This window comes from Sparus aurata, chromosome 20 (assembly GCF_900880675.1).
Source record: "Sparus aurata chromosome 20, fSpaAur1.1, whole genome shotgun sequence".
Taxonomy (NCBI): Eukaryota; Metazoa; Chordata; class Actinopteri; order Spariformes; family Sparidae; genus Sparus; species Sparus aurata.
Window position 1 is genome coordinate 2,963,173 of NC_044206.1, and position 13,693 is coordinate 2,976,865.

The 13,693-nt window shown below is 44.0% G+C and overlaps 1 protein-coding gene across 1 annotated transcript; it reads right to left on the reverse strand.

Moving 5' to 3' along the window:
- Positions 1 to 993: 993 nt before the first annotated feature.
- On the reverse strand, positions 994 to 12,548 carry LOC115571078 (transcription factor 20). The gene is made up of 6 exons (XM_030400128.1): positions 12,354 to 12,548; positions 8,651 to 11,211; positions 5,409 to 5,502; positions 4,769 to 4,818; positions 4,544 to 4,615; positions 994 to 3,794 (listed from the first exon to the last, which is right to left on the reverse strand). Exons 2-5 carry the CDS (start codon positions 11,204 to 11,206, stop codon positions 4,568 to 4,570), a joined length of 2,748 nt encoding a protein of 915 aa, XP_030255988.1. The 5' UTR covers positions 11,207 to 11,211; positions 12,354 to 12,548; the 3' UTR covers positions 994 to 3,794; positions 4,544 to 4,567.
- Positions 12,549 to 13,693: the final 1,145 nt, after the last annotated feature.

The following is a 13,693-nucleotide window of genomic DNA, read 5'->3' on the forward strand; positions in this document are numbered from 1 at the left end:
TATATATATATAGAATATATGTCAAAATATTCTTGACATCTTAACTCCTCAGCCAGTCCCTCAGGAGTGTGGGTGAATTCTATATTCAACCAAAACGGTTAAGGGCTAGCTCGATAGTGAGCATGCTAACTTAGTAAGATATCTCTGCAATCCAACATGCAACAGTCAATGATATAATGTTAAAACTGTCATGTATTCAAATTCTGTTAGTCACACACTTAATGTTTTAAACTACAGCTCTTAATTCTTTAACATTAGCTGCTAAAAGCCCCGCTGAGTCTGTGAGCAGATGTCAGTGAGTTCAGGGTGCTGGATGAGGACAGCTGAGGTGAGACTGAACCTAACAGTTACGCTGTGGGCTGTAACACCCAGCGAGGCCTCACTGCTCTGTGGAGCTGAAGGCACCACAGTGTGATGATTATCTGGATGTTTAAACTGATTACAGCACTTTTCAGCTGCATGTTGTAAAACCACAACATTGTGCGAACAGATGCCACATTACTCTATAGAACTGAGGAGACATTAAAGTCATATTGTGTCTTTTTAATAGAAGACAATTTGACGTCACAGTAGGTGTAAAGAATGAAATGAACGTTACTGGCATCACCTGCTGCTCTCCTCCTGCCACCAGGCAGAACTTCTGCTGTGAAGAGGACTGATGGGTTCGTCACTTCACTCCTGTCACATTACATACATTTGATCCACTGTTAATGCAAAATGTCTACTAGAGTTCCTTTAAATATATTCACAATTATCTAATATTTTTCACAAGTTGACATTGTTTTATTTTGAAATTAATTGGTTCATATATTTATAAATAGTAATTTCCTAAGATATTATTAATGCATTTTTCTATATACATATTTTCACGTCTTAGTGCTCTTGGGTCTATAGCATAAGACAATATAAAATCATAGATAATTAAAGATAATTAGAATCATACACAAAATGTTGCCACCAGTCATCCAATAACACAACTCTTAGAGAGAACCCCATGGTTGAACAAAAATATTTATTTTGGACAATTACAAGAGCTCTGAAGCTCTGAGAGGCGACCAAAGTGGTACAAAAACTTGCCATAAAATAATGATGAAAAATGTGACACGAGTTGGTAGTCCTAATCCCATGTTAAACCTAAAAAACAGCACAGCACTGACAGACACACGGAGGCGGTGTCGGAATGTGATGAGTAGTGTGTACCAGGACAGAAGGCTTTGCATCTGAGGAGATGACCACATCCTGCTACATGTATCATTGCTCCAGTCAAGGGGGTTTAACACGATGAGCCAAAGAGAGAAACCACAAATAAAATTCAAATCATTAGTAGATCTGAAATTCAGCCCTGAGATTAACACACGGACAAAACATCGTTTTTAAAATCCAAACGTTTTGGAAGAATAAAACATATTCAAAAGCTGTATTTGGTACAATGCAAACAACCACCTGTAGCTGAAAAAAAAAATAAAAATACAGGGAAAATTTCAGGCTCACACCTGTTCTTTAAAAAAAAACAACAAACAGACAGAAATCACTGCAAAAAATATAAAACACAAAAACATCAGCATGGCACAAATTAAATAGACATACGATAGTGTGTGTGTGTGTGTGTGTGCGTTTGTTAACATCGAGCCATGGCTTCATGATGGACCTCACACACAGGTCTAAGACAGCACAGCGCTGCCCCTAATGGTGCAAAGCAAAAGTACACAGATGTAACACCAACACTGATCACATATAGACTTCTCTCTATAAACACACAGCAGGCTGACAGGCCGCAGCCTCAATGTCAGATCGGGCAGATACTAATAACACTGGGAGCTAATCTCAGTACAAGGTTTACACAAGTCCCAGAGAGTCACTGCGTACCTGCGTGTCCATGGGTTTCATAAGGACTCGGCCTCCTGTGCCCCTGCTTTTATTACAACTGCAGAAAAGTGCATGCAAGCTGCCTTCAGTCATCAGGATGTCCAAAGGAGGGTAACGTACATCCACTGATTTGTCGTTGCACCACAAGCTAGTGAGAATAGGAAAAACTGTATACTGTATACCCCTTGTATGTCAGATAAGGCTTTTTAATTTTTTTTTACAAAGGTTCTGGTGGAAACTCACCATTTAGGCCCAAGTCAAGAGACAAAACCAAAAGCAAACATAGTACTAGCATGGCCTGTTAAAATAAGGATAAATGTAAACCATAGATTCTGCAAACATACATACTTCTTAAACTTCAGCGACACCGCTGACACCGCTGACACAGCTGAGGTTCACTCACAACAAAACAACTCATCAAATGACGCTGAAAAGAAAAACGATTGTAGCGCCGACAGAGGTCAAAGTCAACAGCAGATGAATTGCATTGAAAGGAACCCTTTTTCCCTTTACAGCTAATTCAGGTTCACCCAAAAATTAATATTCAGTCATCATCTCCTCCCCCCATGCTGATGGAAAGTCAGGTGAAGTTTCATAATCCAAAACACATTTCTGGAGCTGGCCAGCAAAACAGTGATGCTGCATTGTCACCGATTTGAAAAGGTGTTATTTACACCCCTTTTTTAGGCAAATCTTCACTGTAGCTGCTGAGCTCAAAGTGAGAGAAAACCCAGTCTAAAGTGGGTGCAGCTCAATCACATCCGTAAATAATGTCTTTGGGATCTTGGGGCTTCTGGACGAGCTATGTGGAGCCATTTGATGTTTTTTTGGTATTTTTTTTTCCATTCCACAATCTAAGTCTCCAGCTACTTTAGTTGTTTAGGAGAATGATGCAATGCTGTTTTGCTGTGAGACTCCAGAAATGTTTTGTGGACTATGTCGCTTCAGCTGACTGTCCATAAGTGTGTGGGGAGGAGATGATGATTTTACTTTTGGGTGAACTGTTCCTTTAAGGGCTGTGTAGTTGAACACAACATGGGACACATGTCATTTCTCCCAGCTTGAAGTGGGAGGCCAAAGTGCTTTAAGTCAAATGACACAGTCTCATCCTGATGGTCAGATGTGTCTCTGAAGTTCATAGGACGACCTGGGACCCCCAGAGAGCCACAGCCTGAGGAAACCGATACGACGGGAAAGTGGGGGCAGTGAGCTGAAGAAGGTAATACTGCAGCCGGAGCAGAGGTCTATACGTGTTGAGTGCCGCTCCAAAGTACTTCCTGCAAAAACTCCTCACATAGGGTGAATACATTCAAACACACACCGCTCAGTCCCCTCATTAACATCAACTGGGCCCAACATTCAGTGCAAGTGTCGTTTGGGTGTTTTTTGCACCACTCTGTCAAACACAACTTAATGCAATGTGTTCTGATCCAATCAGGTACCTTGTCATATCTCCAACATTCAGCCCTTTCTCTGTCCTGTATGTTATCAAAACCAGCATCTCCTTCACTGGCTTGCCATTCCAACACTGAATTTAAGCTATAACTTAAAAACACACAATCAAACCTCTTTGACAACTGCTAAACAAGCTGATAAGAAAAGCTCCAGGAATAAATAAACCAAATATAATCAAATACTCACAAAATCTTTAAAAAATTAAATATCTTTGATTGTTATTCAATTCAATCCAGGAAAACAAATTCCATATAAATAACAACAAACTGATAACACAAGTGACAAATCCATCATGTTACTGTGTGTGAAGCTGAGAAGGTGTCCCCGTCGTGCACTGAGCCAGGCTCGGGCTAAACAGTGCAGCTGACGAGCAGAGGGAGAAGTTAAGGTTTACGGTGCGAGCTGTCAGTCAGAAGAACCCTGGTCCGCAGTTGCCATGGTTACCAGCAGACTGGATTGTTGCAGGTGAGTGTCTGGATGAATAAACAGAAAAACATATTTCACAGTGATGAATTTACCTGAACAAACTTCATGTGCTGCCTCGACCTTAACAGATTCTAAGTGTAAACAGACTGTGACACATACTGTACATTCACTAGTCACTGTCCACTTAGATACCTAGATAGAAGTCCTAAATGTTTTTCAGCATTAAAATGTCTGAACACCACCCAACCTTTGCTCTCCATCATGTCAAAGCATTATTTATTTACATTTACATGTTTACAGAGGGCCTGTTGTCAGTAACCTAAAACATTGTTTGTGTGGAGAGAAGACAAAACACACATAGTAAAAGCTTTGTTTTAAGAAAATTCTATTCATGTAACTCACTTTTTAGTGTGAATGTTTAAACCTGAAATGACACTGTCATTTGGGGAAAAAAATGAACGCCCAAAAAGCTAATCGAGCTGATTTTAAGTGCCTGTGCCCATGGTAACATGGTAACATGGTAACATGGTAACATGGCTGTGTTTTTGTAGGACCAACAGTTGTGGATGTACTACATAATGTTTGGCATTTCTGCTTGATAACCAAATCGAGTACTCCAGCCTGTTAGCACTGCAGTCCCATACAGCTGGGGACCCTGCACAGACAGATGAAACTCAACTTTGAGTCTCTGACCTCCGACGAGTCTTGACCTCCTTTCATTAGACCCCTGCTGTGTTACTGGTGTGCAGACTGGTTTAGAGACTGATGAGTCATCTCTCCAAACACATTTACTCACCTCATGAGGTCTCTGCTAACTTTGTCACCTGTCATCCCATCGGCTCCCTGGGGGGGCTTTGAATGTCTTGTTCTGGGGAGGGGTGAGGAATGACAGAAGTTGAGTTAATAACATAGTCTGAGGTCTTCTCTGATAGAAGACACACCTGATTCTTTATGGTTTCTAAACAACCTGAACACCTCTACTTGTCAGGGAAATTTTAAAGTGCAGTTATTTTTTGCTCACCTTGTGCTTTTTACACTTCATGGAGAAATTTTCTTCAATGAGTACACAGTCTGTGAACGAGAACAGAACAGGGGTTGAAGATGCCACACTGACTCACCCACAGGGTCAACCGCCCACACGTGCAAGTTCAGGCTTAGCGGAAGAGATAACAGCCAACCACACTTCACAAAAGAGCCATTTACAGACCAATACACATGAACTCACACCAAGCACCAGTCGTGGGTGCATTCAGCAGCAGAAATAAACAGGTACACATTAGGTAAAGACATCAGAGTTTAAACTTAGACAAATGAAACAAAACTGACAGCACTAGAAATAAATTGGTTGAACTTTAAAGGTGCACTATGAAACAGTTCAAATAAACTTTGCATGGGTTAACATCAGTTTTAGATCTACTTTAAAGCCATACAATAACGTCTGTATATGTAAACATGACAGCAAAACAGGAAAAGAATTAAAGAATTAAGAAAAACTGGTAGTGTGAGTTGTGGTTGGGTAAAGGCAAAAACTACATAGTGCACCTTTAAAAAAAAAAATCTGTTAGCTGTGAACATTGGACCTGTAAACATGCATATGGATAAGTTAGTGCACTTTGTTCACCAGTGATGTGTGGAGACGGAGGGCAGAGAGCAGCACTCACCTGACTCCAGAGCACACCTGTAGTGGTACTTGTTGGGACAGTTTTTGAAGAAGCAGCCCAGTGTAGCACCTGGGTCACGGCACGCTGAACACATCTGGAAACACAGAAGGTTAAAGGTCAAATGATGACATTGTGTACAGGTCTGCAAACAGTGTTGATATGGATACAAATTACCCACAGTATGAGATGTGTTATACCTCAAACAAAGAATGGTGCAATATGTTTACTGCGGAGTATTTCATTAAAGGAAAAGTTCAATCAAAAGTGAAAATTCAGTCAGCTATTCCCCACTGTGCTTCGCAGCAAAAAAGCGTTGGAGCATTCTCCTAAAAAACTGAAGTAGTTGAAGACTTATTTCTGAAAAGAAAATTTACACCATTTTTAAGATGAAATTTTCACTGGTGCTGCTAAGCTAAATGCGCTAGCATGCACAGGCAGAGTGGGTGCACGAGCATGACAGCGTGCTGAGGGTGTAAAATTCTTTTCAAAAGCAATGCATGGAGGCATTTCATGTTAATTTGATTTTTTATTTTGTATTTCTTCAGCTCCTACGAGGCTATGAGGCTTCACCTCACATCCACCTTCCATCCGCACAGGGGGAGGAGATGATGACTGAATTTGACTTTTTGGGTGAACTGTTCCTTTATAATGTTTTTGGTGGAACGTCCACACACTCCTTCAACAAACCTTCCGGCTGTATTTGCCAGCAATCAGGTACTAAGTCTATTAAAGGAACCCAGGGACCTGTAGACAACTCATTAACAGATTATCACTTCCTCAAGGTCCTCATCTATCAGTGTTGCATAGGAATGTCCTACATGATTCATTATGAAGAAAACTGAGCATGGTTAGGACAGAATCAACTGAGAACACGCTCACCTCCAGGGTTCACTTTTAACAGGCCATTTTCACAGCAGACATTTTGAATTGCACATTTTACTATCAACATCAATGATGGCTCTATTCGCAACCCAAGGAAGACATAGCAGTGCAACACTGAGCGATACACTTTCTAGTTCCAAGATACACTTATGCAGCGGGTTTCACACGAATGCAGACTTTCCTTCAGAAAATATCTTTCTCATGTGTTCTCTGCTGAAGCAATTAGTCGATGAAATGATTGGATGTTTGGGAGACAGTTAGTCAATCTTTTTTGCCCAGCAACTGACTGATTACAATCCAGCTCCTGCTGGTTTTTTTTTTTTTTTACTAAATGTGCCTCTGGAGCCTTCAACCTCAACCTGCAGTCCTCCTCACAGGATGGACTTTTCTATGTTCTCAGGTGGCACCATAAAGATATATTTATGAGTAGAGTGGGATCTCAAAAAAATGTTTGCAGAAATTGTAGAAGTGATGCAGCAGGCAGAGAACAGATCGCCTGTTCAACCTTTTTAACCCAAAGTCAATATTGATTGCTCAGAGAATCGGCCATGGATTACAGACACATCTACATATAGACTAGTTGGCTATAAACCTTGATTTCACTGAGCTATCTGGCATGCCCATTTTTCCTGCAAAAGTGAAGGATGAATTAGAGCAGGGGTCCCCAGCCACCAGGCTGCAGACTGGTACCGGTCCGTGGGTCGTTTGGTACCGGGCGGCAGAGAAAGAATAAATACGTTATTTTTAGGGCTGTCAAAGGTAACACGTTAATAACACGTTAACGTAACATCCTCTTAACACCGTTAATTTTTTTAACGCGCGATTATCGCTTGGTATAAAAAAAAAAAAGAAACGCGCATTGTATGATTTACGGCCGTCTGTGGCACCTGTAGTCTTGATCCAGAGGGTGGCAGAAGAATAAGAAAGGGAATCAGAAGAAGAAGAAGCAGGGTTGGCGGTTTGGGAAAAACACGGTGGACTGAAAAGAGAAAGCGAATGGAAATGGAGAAAGGACTTATGAACGGCAAATTCACTTTCAAAACACTGCCAGATGGTTCGGTCGATAGGACAAAAGTTATCTGCACGTACTGTCGACATGAAATGAGTTACCATTGAAGTACGTCGAGTCATAAATATCATTTGCAAGTCAAACACATGGCAGATGCAGAGAGCCCACCACCCCCCTCGCCAAAAGCTGACATCACCATGTTTTGATCCCATTTAGGGGAGGGGATATTTTTTGAGCCTTTTTTTATTTTCCTGCATGATTTGAAGTGTTGAATAAACATTTTCATAAAAAAGTACATCAAGGAAAAAAATATGTCAAAAAAATGTATTAATTTGTAAGTTAACTATGGACAAAATCACGATTGAAAAAATTAATTGTTTGACAGCCCTAGTTATTTTATTTCCGTTATATTGACGATCATACTCGGAAAGTTGTTTTATTTTGAAAAACTGATTCTATTTTAACAACATCCGTCTGTTCCTGTCCGCGCAGTTGTTTCAGTCACAGTATACCCTAAAAAATAAGCCCTCAAGCTAGCTTAAATGAGTGTAAAACAAACGTCTTCGGAGAGCTACTTTGCAAAGAAAAAAGGAATTATGATGAGACGGAAGAAGAGGGAGATGGACAACTGTATTCAAGTTGGCTGATAAAGTGGCTGAACTGCAGCTGCGGGGACGGTGAGTGGACAACTGCTGGAGCCTGCAATTTACCATAGTAAGTTACGGAGCAGAAAGGAACACACTTTGGGTGTTTATGCACTTGTTTTGTAATTTATAAACAAATTGCATAACCCCCCCCCCCCCCCGGTCCCTCAAATTATGTCGTACATGACACCGGTCCGTGCTGCAAAAAAGGTTGGGGACCACTGAATTAGAGCACAACAGGAAGCATGTCTGCTACTGTAATTCATTTATCCAAAAAGTGACAAAATGCAAAAATGACATATATTGTCATTGTGAATTATTTAGGCCATTGTAATCATGTAGTGAAATGTAATGCTGACAGCTCTACTGTGAACCAGCAGGGAGGCAGAATCACTGCAGAGAGCTCAGCTGTTTAAGAGGAGCTCTCTTTGGAATGCACAAGCCAACCCCTGAAGCAATGCTGCAACTCCTATACTGTACAGATCACACCGTCTTGGTGCTGCATGGTGGCACCAATAAATTTTAATCTTGTTCTATCTGACAAAATTATCACTTCCTCATGCTTCTATTGGATGAGAGCTCAAATCTGTTGGTCTAGAAAATCAGGTAGACATGCAGACTTTTAATGCCTTATTTCCTTCATGTTTTGTTTTAAGTCCAGCTCCATAACCATACCATCATATTGTAGGTTTGAAGTGCAGTCTTACCGTCTCCTGGGCCGCCTTGACAGCCTCCTCCAACCCATAGACTTTGCCCTTTACCAGGAACACGCCTGCGGACCAGATGGCGCAGTCCTCGTGAAGCCAGTATTCACAGGGCTCCAGGGGCAGCACAGGGGGGCTGTACCAGTCCTCCACATCGGCAGAGCCAGCGTCCGACCGAGCCCGCTTAGCTATGGGGCTGCTGGTGCCGCCATTGGTCCACCGCCGGGGTCGAGCTGCGAGTGGGACGGCACGCTTCCTCCCCCTGCCCCTGATATTGCAGGACGAAGAGTCTGAATCACTATAGTCTTCATCCTCTTTGAGGCCCAACATGCTGGCTGGTGTTTTGGTGCTTGGCTGGAACCCTTCTGGGTAATAGGGGCCGTGGAGGTCCCCCAAGTCCATGGCGTTGGCTGACTGTCCACAGAGGCAGCATACTAGAGAGCGCTGGTGCTGGCTGTGTGTGGACAACCGGCCCAGCTGAAGACAGGAAGTGCTGGGTATGACTGCAGAAATAAAGCCACTTGTGTGAGCCGGCTGGCCCTTCTTGTGTTGTGTCCTCCCCTCCTCTGGGTAGTTGATTACAGTACACAGTGATGATGATGACTGCTGACGCTTCACACGAATGTACGGAGAGAAACTGTCCAACCTTAAGTCCCTTTTCTCCTCCTTGTAGTTGACGTACCTCAGCTTGATCTCCGGCTCCCTGGGGGAGAATATGGAGGAAGACCTGCTCTGTTTGTTTTTCTTCCGCCTGCTCTTGGGAGTACGAGGCCTCTTCGTCTTGGCAGTGGGGGATGTTTTGCTACACCTAGCCTTGCCTTTGGCTGTGCCTTGGCTTTGCTTTGGAGAATGTGGTGGTGGTGGTGGTGGTGGCTGGGGGGACAATCGTGCCACATGGATTTCCATTGAGGGGTCGGGGTCAGAAAGCAGCCCCGGCTCCTTCTTCGAGCTTTTGTGCACAGCAAACTGAGGGCTTTTTGAAGGTGTGCTGCGATGTGACTTTTTCATTTGATTGATTTGAGAATCAGAGGTAGAATCTTTGCAACTGTCAGTGTTAATGTTCTTAGTTTTACCCCTTTTTGATTGAACTACTGCTTTTTGTTTCATTGTTTTCACTGAGAAAGCTGCTTTTGCTTTGCTTGTCCTTTTCCTCACAGACAGGGTATCGTTCCTCTGAGCAGTGCCCAACTTTGAACCACTAGCTGTCGACTGGGAAGCATTTGCTTTCCTATTGGTGCGTATGCATCCTGACACTTTATACCTGCTTGAGTTTATGTTCATGACTATAGCTTCTAAACGCGTCCCTCTGCCGGAACGCACTGGCAGTTTCTTCTCTTTTAAAGTTCGCTGTTGTGCCTTGACATTCCCGTTCATGTGAGGAAAGACAGTCTTGGTTTTGTTTTCCAAAACATCTGACACACAAACATCATCTGTCAAGTCAATCAAAGGCTCCAACGCTGCCTTCCGTCTACGGCCAGGATGATTATTTGCGTTGCCTGAACCTAACCTTTTGATGCCATCGCTAATGTGAGAGGTTGGCTGAATGCCTGTCTCTGTACTCAAGCCATCCCACGCAACTTCATCAGTTGGTTCTAGATAAGTATTGTCGCCGCTGGGAGAGCTGGAGGCCTGAGGAAGGACGAACACGTCCTCCACATCGTCCTGTGAGGTAGCGGAGGGCGAGACAGGGTCCTCCAGAGGACTGATATACTCCCTACTCAGCGAACACAGGTCTCTAGCGCCCACACTGTCCGGGAAGACCACTAGATCCGGTTTCTTAGACATGAGAAAAAGCACCTTGGGGCCCCCCGTCTCCTCGTCCTCCCCTGCAGCAGGGGTGAGTGTTTCCGGTGAGGATTCAGCACATACTCCTGAACTTGACCAGCTATCAGCCTGGCCATTTTCCAAACGCCTACTGTTTTCCCGAGACACACCTTGTTCCTCTTGTTGTTCTACACGCTCATCCCCGTCTATGCAAATGACTCCACCATTGACCTCAGGAGGCTCCTGTGTAAGACACATTCCCCCATCGCTCTCTGGTCCCACCGGAGCCGGAGACAATGAGTCAAATAGTTCCGTCTGAGTGGCCAGATCAACAGGTTTGTCGACCTGCTCCAGGTAATGCTGGTTGAGTGCATAGCCAGTCTCCCCAAGCCCTTCATCTAAGTCACAGGGAGGGTGTAGGGACAACTTGCTAATAGCCGGCACACCGCACAGAGGCCTATGCTGAGACAGTGAGTCGTGAGTTGAGAAGACGTGAGACCTGCTCACGTAGGACAGGGTGACTGTAGTGCGGGAGAAGGCGTTATCTGGTTGAATCTGATCCCCTGATTGGAGCGTGAGGCCCGACGAGCTGGTCTCTGAGAAGGGTAATCCGGGGTTGCTGGTCCCTGAATTCGGGTACCAGCCGGGGCTCTTGACCATCCGCAGGGCATCGAGGGACGTGCCGTTGAGGACACAGTCCTCACCTCTCCTGGTCAGGTCGATCACAGTGGCGATGCTGGAGGTGGAGAGGTCTTGAGGTTGTAGATCATCTAGGCTCCCAGGTGGCTGCTCCATAACACCTGCAGCAGACAGACAGGATAGAACAGAGTGGTGAAAGTCTGACCTCAGTCCTCAGAGTCATTTAATGAGCTGTATCATCACTCATTTCCACAGAGCTTTCTATCCAACCACACAACATGTTCTCCTTCAGGTCATAGTTTAATGACTTCTGACGACTGACTGAGCTCCACAACTTTAGTTCACTTTGTCGGTGAGTTTTTTAAGGTACTGTTTTTTTGTTTTTGTTTTGTTTAACATGACATTTACAGTGAGACTTCCAGCAGAGGACTGCAGCTGAAGCCTGACAGCTGCAGTCAGAGGGCTGACATTAGCTCGGGAACCGACGTGTGCTTGAATTTAATTAACGTTGGAGAACAAACGTTAACTGACAATTAACTTGATCCTAGTTTATCTTCATATTATTGGATATTTATCAGGTATTAACTTGTTAGGTTTTAACGGATAACGTCTTTCCGGACAACCGGATGACTTTTAACCACCAACGCTGACAGTTCAGTGATGCTAACAGTAGTTAGCTTAGCCTAGCGGCTAACGTTAGCTAGTTAGGCCCGGCTAAGCTCCGGTAACCTTCACACACGCCGAACTGCACGACATATCTGGCAGCTTGAAGTTATTTTCATGTACGACAGAAAGTCATGCGCCACAGAACGTGACTTTACAACTTTTAATAATCGATAGCGACCGCCTTTCATTTCGGCGATGTCTGTTTACCAGGTAAGCTCATTATTACGATAAAATGCCAACTTTTATAGCCCAGCGGTACATAATGTTCGTTAGAGCCCACTGTGACACTGAGTAACTTTGTTGGAAGAACAACGGACAAACCAATTTTCAAATGTTAAATATCGTTTCAAACTGTGTCCTTCGCTCTATTACATGAACTCCGAATTGAAGCGAGGGTATTTACGGTTCAATAAAGTGCACTTTCCTTTCCATTTGATAACAAATATCAGCGGTAACCGAGGTATTTTTTAAATTGGGGATTACTTTTAATGGAGTTTGGCGTAACGCTCTCTTCATTTGTGAGAACGGAGCGCATCGGGGCAAGGCCCGGCTGGATGAAACAAAGGCAGAGCGGAGGTGAGGCGCTGAGCTGAGCCGGGCAGAGCCGAGCCGAGCTGAGCTGCTCATCCAAACTTACCCGGACGGGAGAGATCGCAGCGTTTTTAAACGTCCAGTTAAAAGTGCGTCCCGCCCTGCATCTCTTTCACCAGCCTCCTCTACTCTGACCAGTCCTGATAGCACCGCACACAGACAAGAGCCCACATTAAATCAAGATCCACACACTTTCCAGGAACACACTACTCTGTCAGCGGCGATGTGTCAATTTGAACAGAGTGGGACCACACACTTCCGGCTCAACCTTTCACAATAAAACAGCGAGCGTCGGTGTTTTTCTTCCCTCGTTCAAATTAAACGAATAAAAAGTACAATTAAAGCACACATCCAACAGGTGGATATCACTAAACACACGGATCCTCTAAACAAGAGCTAAGGAAGTTCAGGTTCAGTCAGAATCATTTGCCAGTGAGTGATCCAGCTGTTCAGAGACGTGAAGTCTGGTTGACATGTAATTTGAATCCAGAGTAGTTAAACTGTGTGCTGTCTCACTGTGGGCAGCTTGACAAACACAGCCGAGCCGCAGTGAACAGTTGTGAGTGGATTAGAGAGGCCTTCTGGAGCTGCTGCTGCTGCTGCTGCTGATCTGTTCCTCTTGATGTCATTTTATTTGGTTTCTGAAACAACTCTTAGATCATACATCAGAACGGAGAAATCACCTGTTTATTCCACACAGTCTTCCTCCTTTTCAAAAAACCTGGTGCCTACATTACCCACAGTGCAACTTAGCCACAGAGTGACATCACTGGAGTTGCCCTTTAACAAAGGCCCTGAACTCCTTCTGTAAGACCAAAGCATTAAGTGTAATTTCAGATCAGAGGCGAGAGACACTGACAGGTATCACAGGGCGATGATTTATTTTTCATCGTGTGTTCAGTCTTCACCAGTTGTTTGCTGCATGTGCTCAGTAAACACACCTGTGGTCCAGTATGACACTGTCATCACCACTCTGCAGCCAGAGGCAGGACGTGTGCCAGCAACATCAGTGCATCAGTACATGTATGAAACACCACCTCATCACTGTCATTAGTAACTCCATGGCTTGTCCTGCTGTCACATGGTAAAGTATCTGCTGAGAGAACATTCAGCCCATGGTCAGAACTATAAATCAGGCTGTTGGGTATAAACCTGGCTGTTGTTCAATATGTAATAAACAGTCTGGTGACTGTTCATGACTGACTGACTGTCACAACAGAACCACAGCTACACTCTTCTGTCACAGTCATGTCTATCTCCACCTGTGCACCCAGCAACATACGTCCGGGCCCCCAAGAAGCTCTAGTGATGGGCCCTAAATCTGCTTCACGCTCAGGATCTCCCTCTTCTACATAAAAACATTGACATCTCCACCATCATCCGAAG

Bases quoted from the DNA above. Each gene is read 5' to 3' on its own strand.
- LOC115571078 (XM_030400128.1), bottom strand. From the start codon at position 11,206: ATGGAGCAGCCACCTGGGAGCCTAGATGATCTACAACCTCAAGACCTC. The intron at 4,819-5,408 runs GTGAGTGCTGCT...TCTCGTTCACAG, and splicing joins CAGGTGTGCTCTGGAGTCAG to ACTGTGTACTCATTGAAGAA. The intron at 4,616-4,768 runs GTGAGCAAAAAA...ACCCCTCCCCAG, and splicing joins TGAAGTGTAAAAAGCACAAG to AACAAGACATTCAAAGCCCC.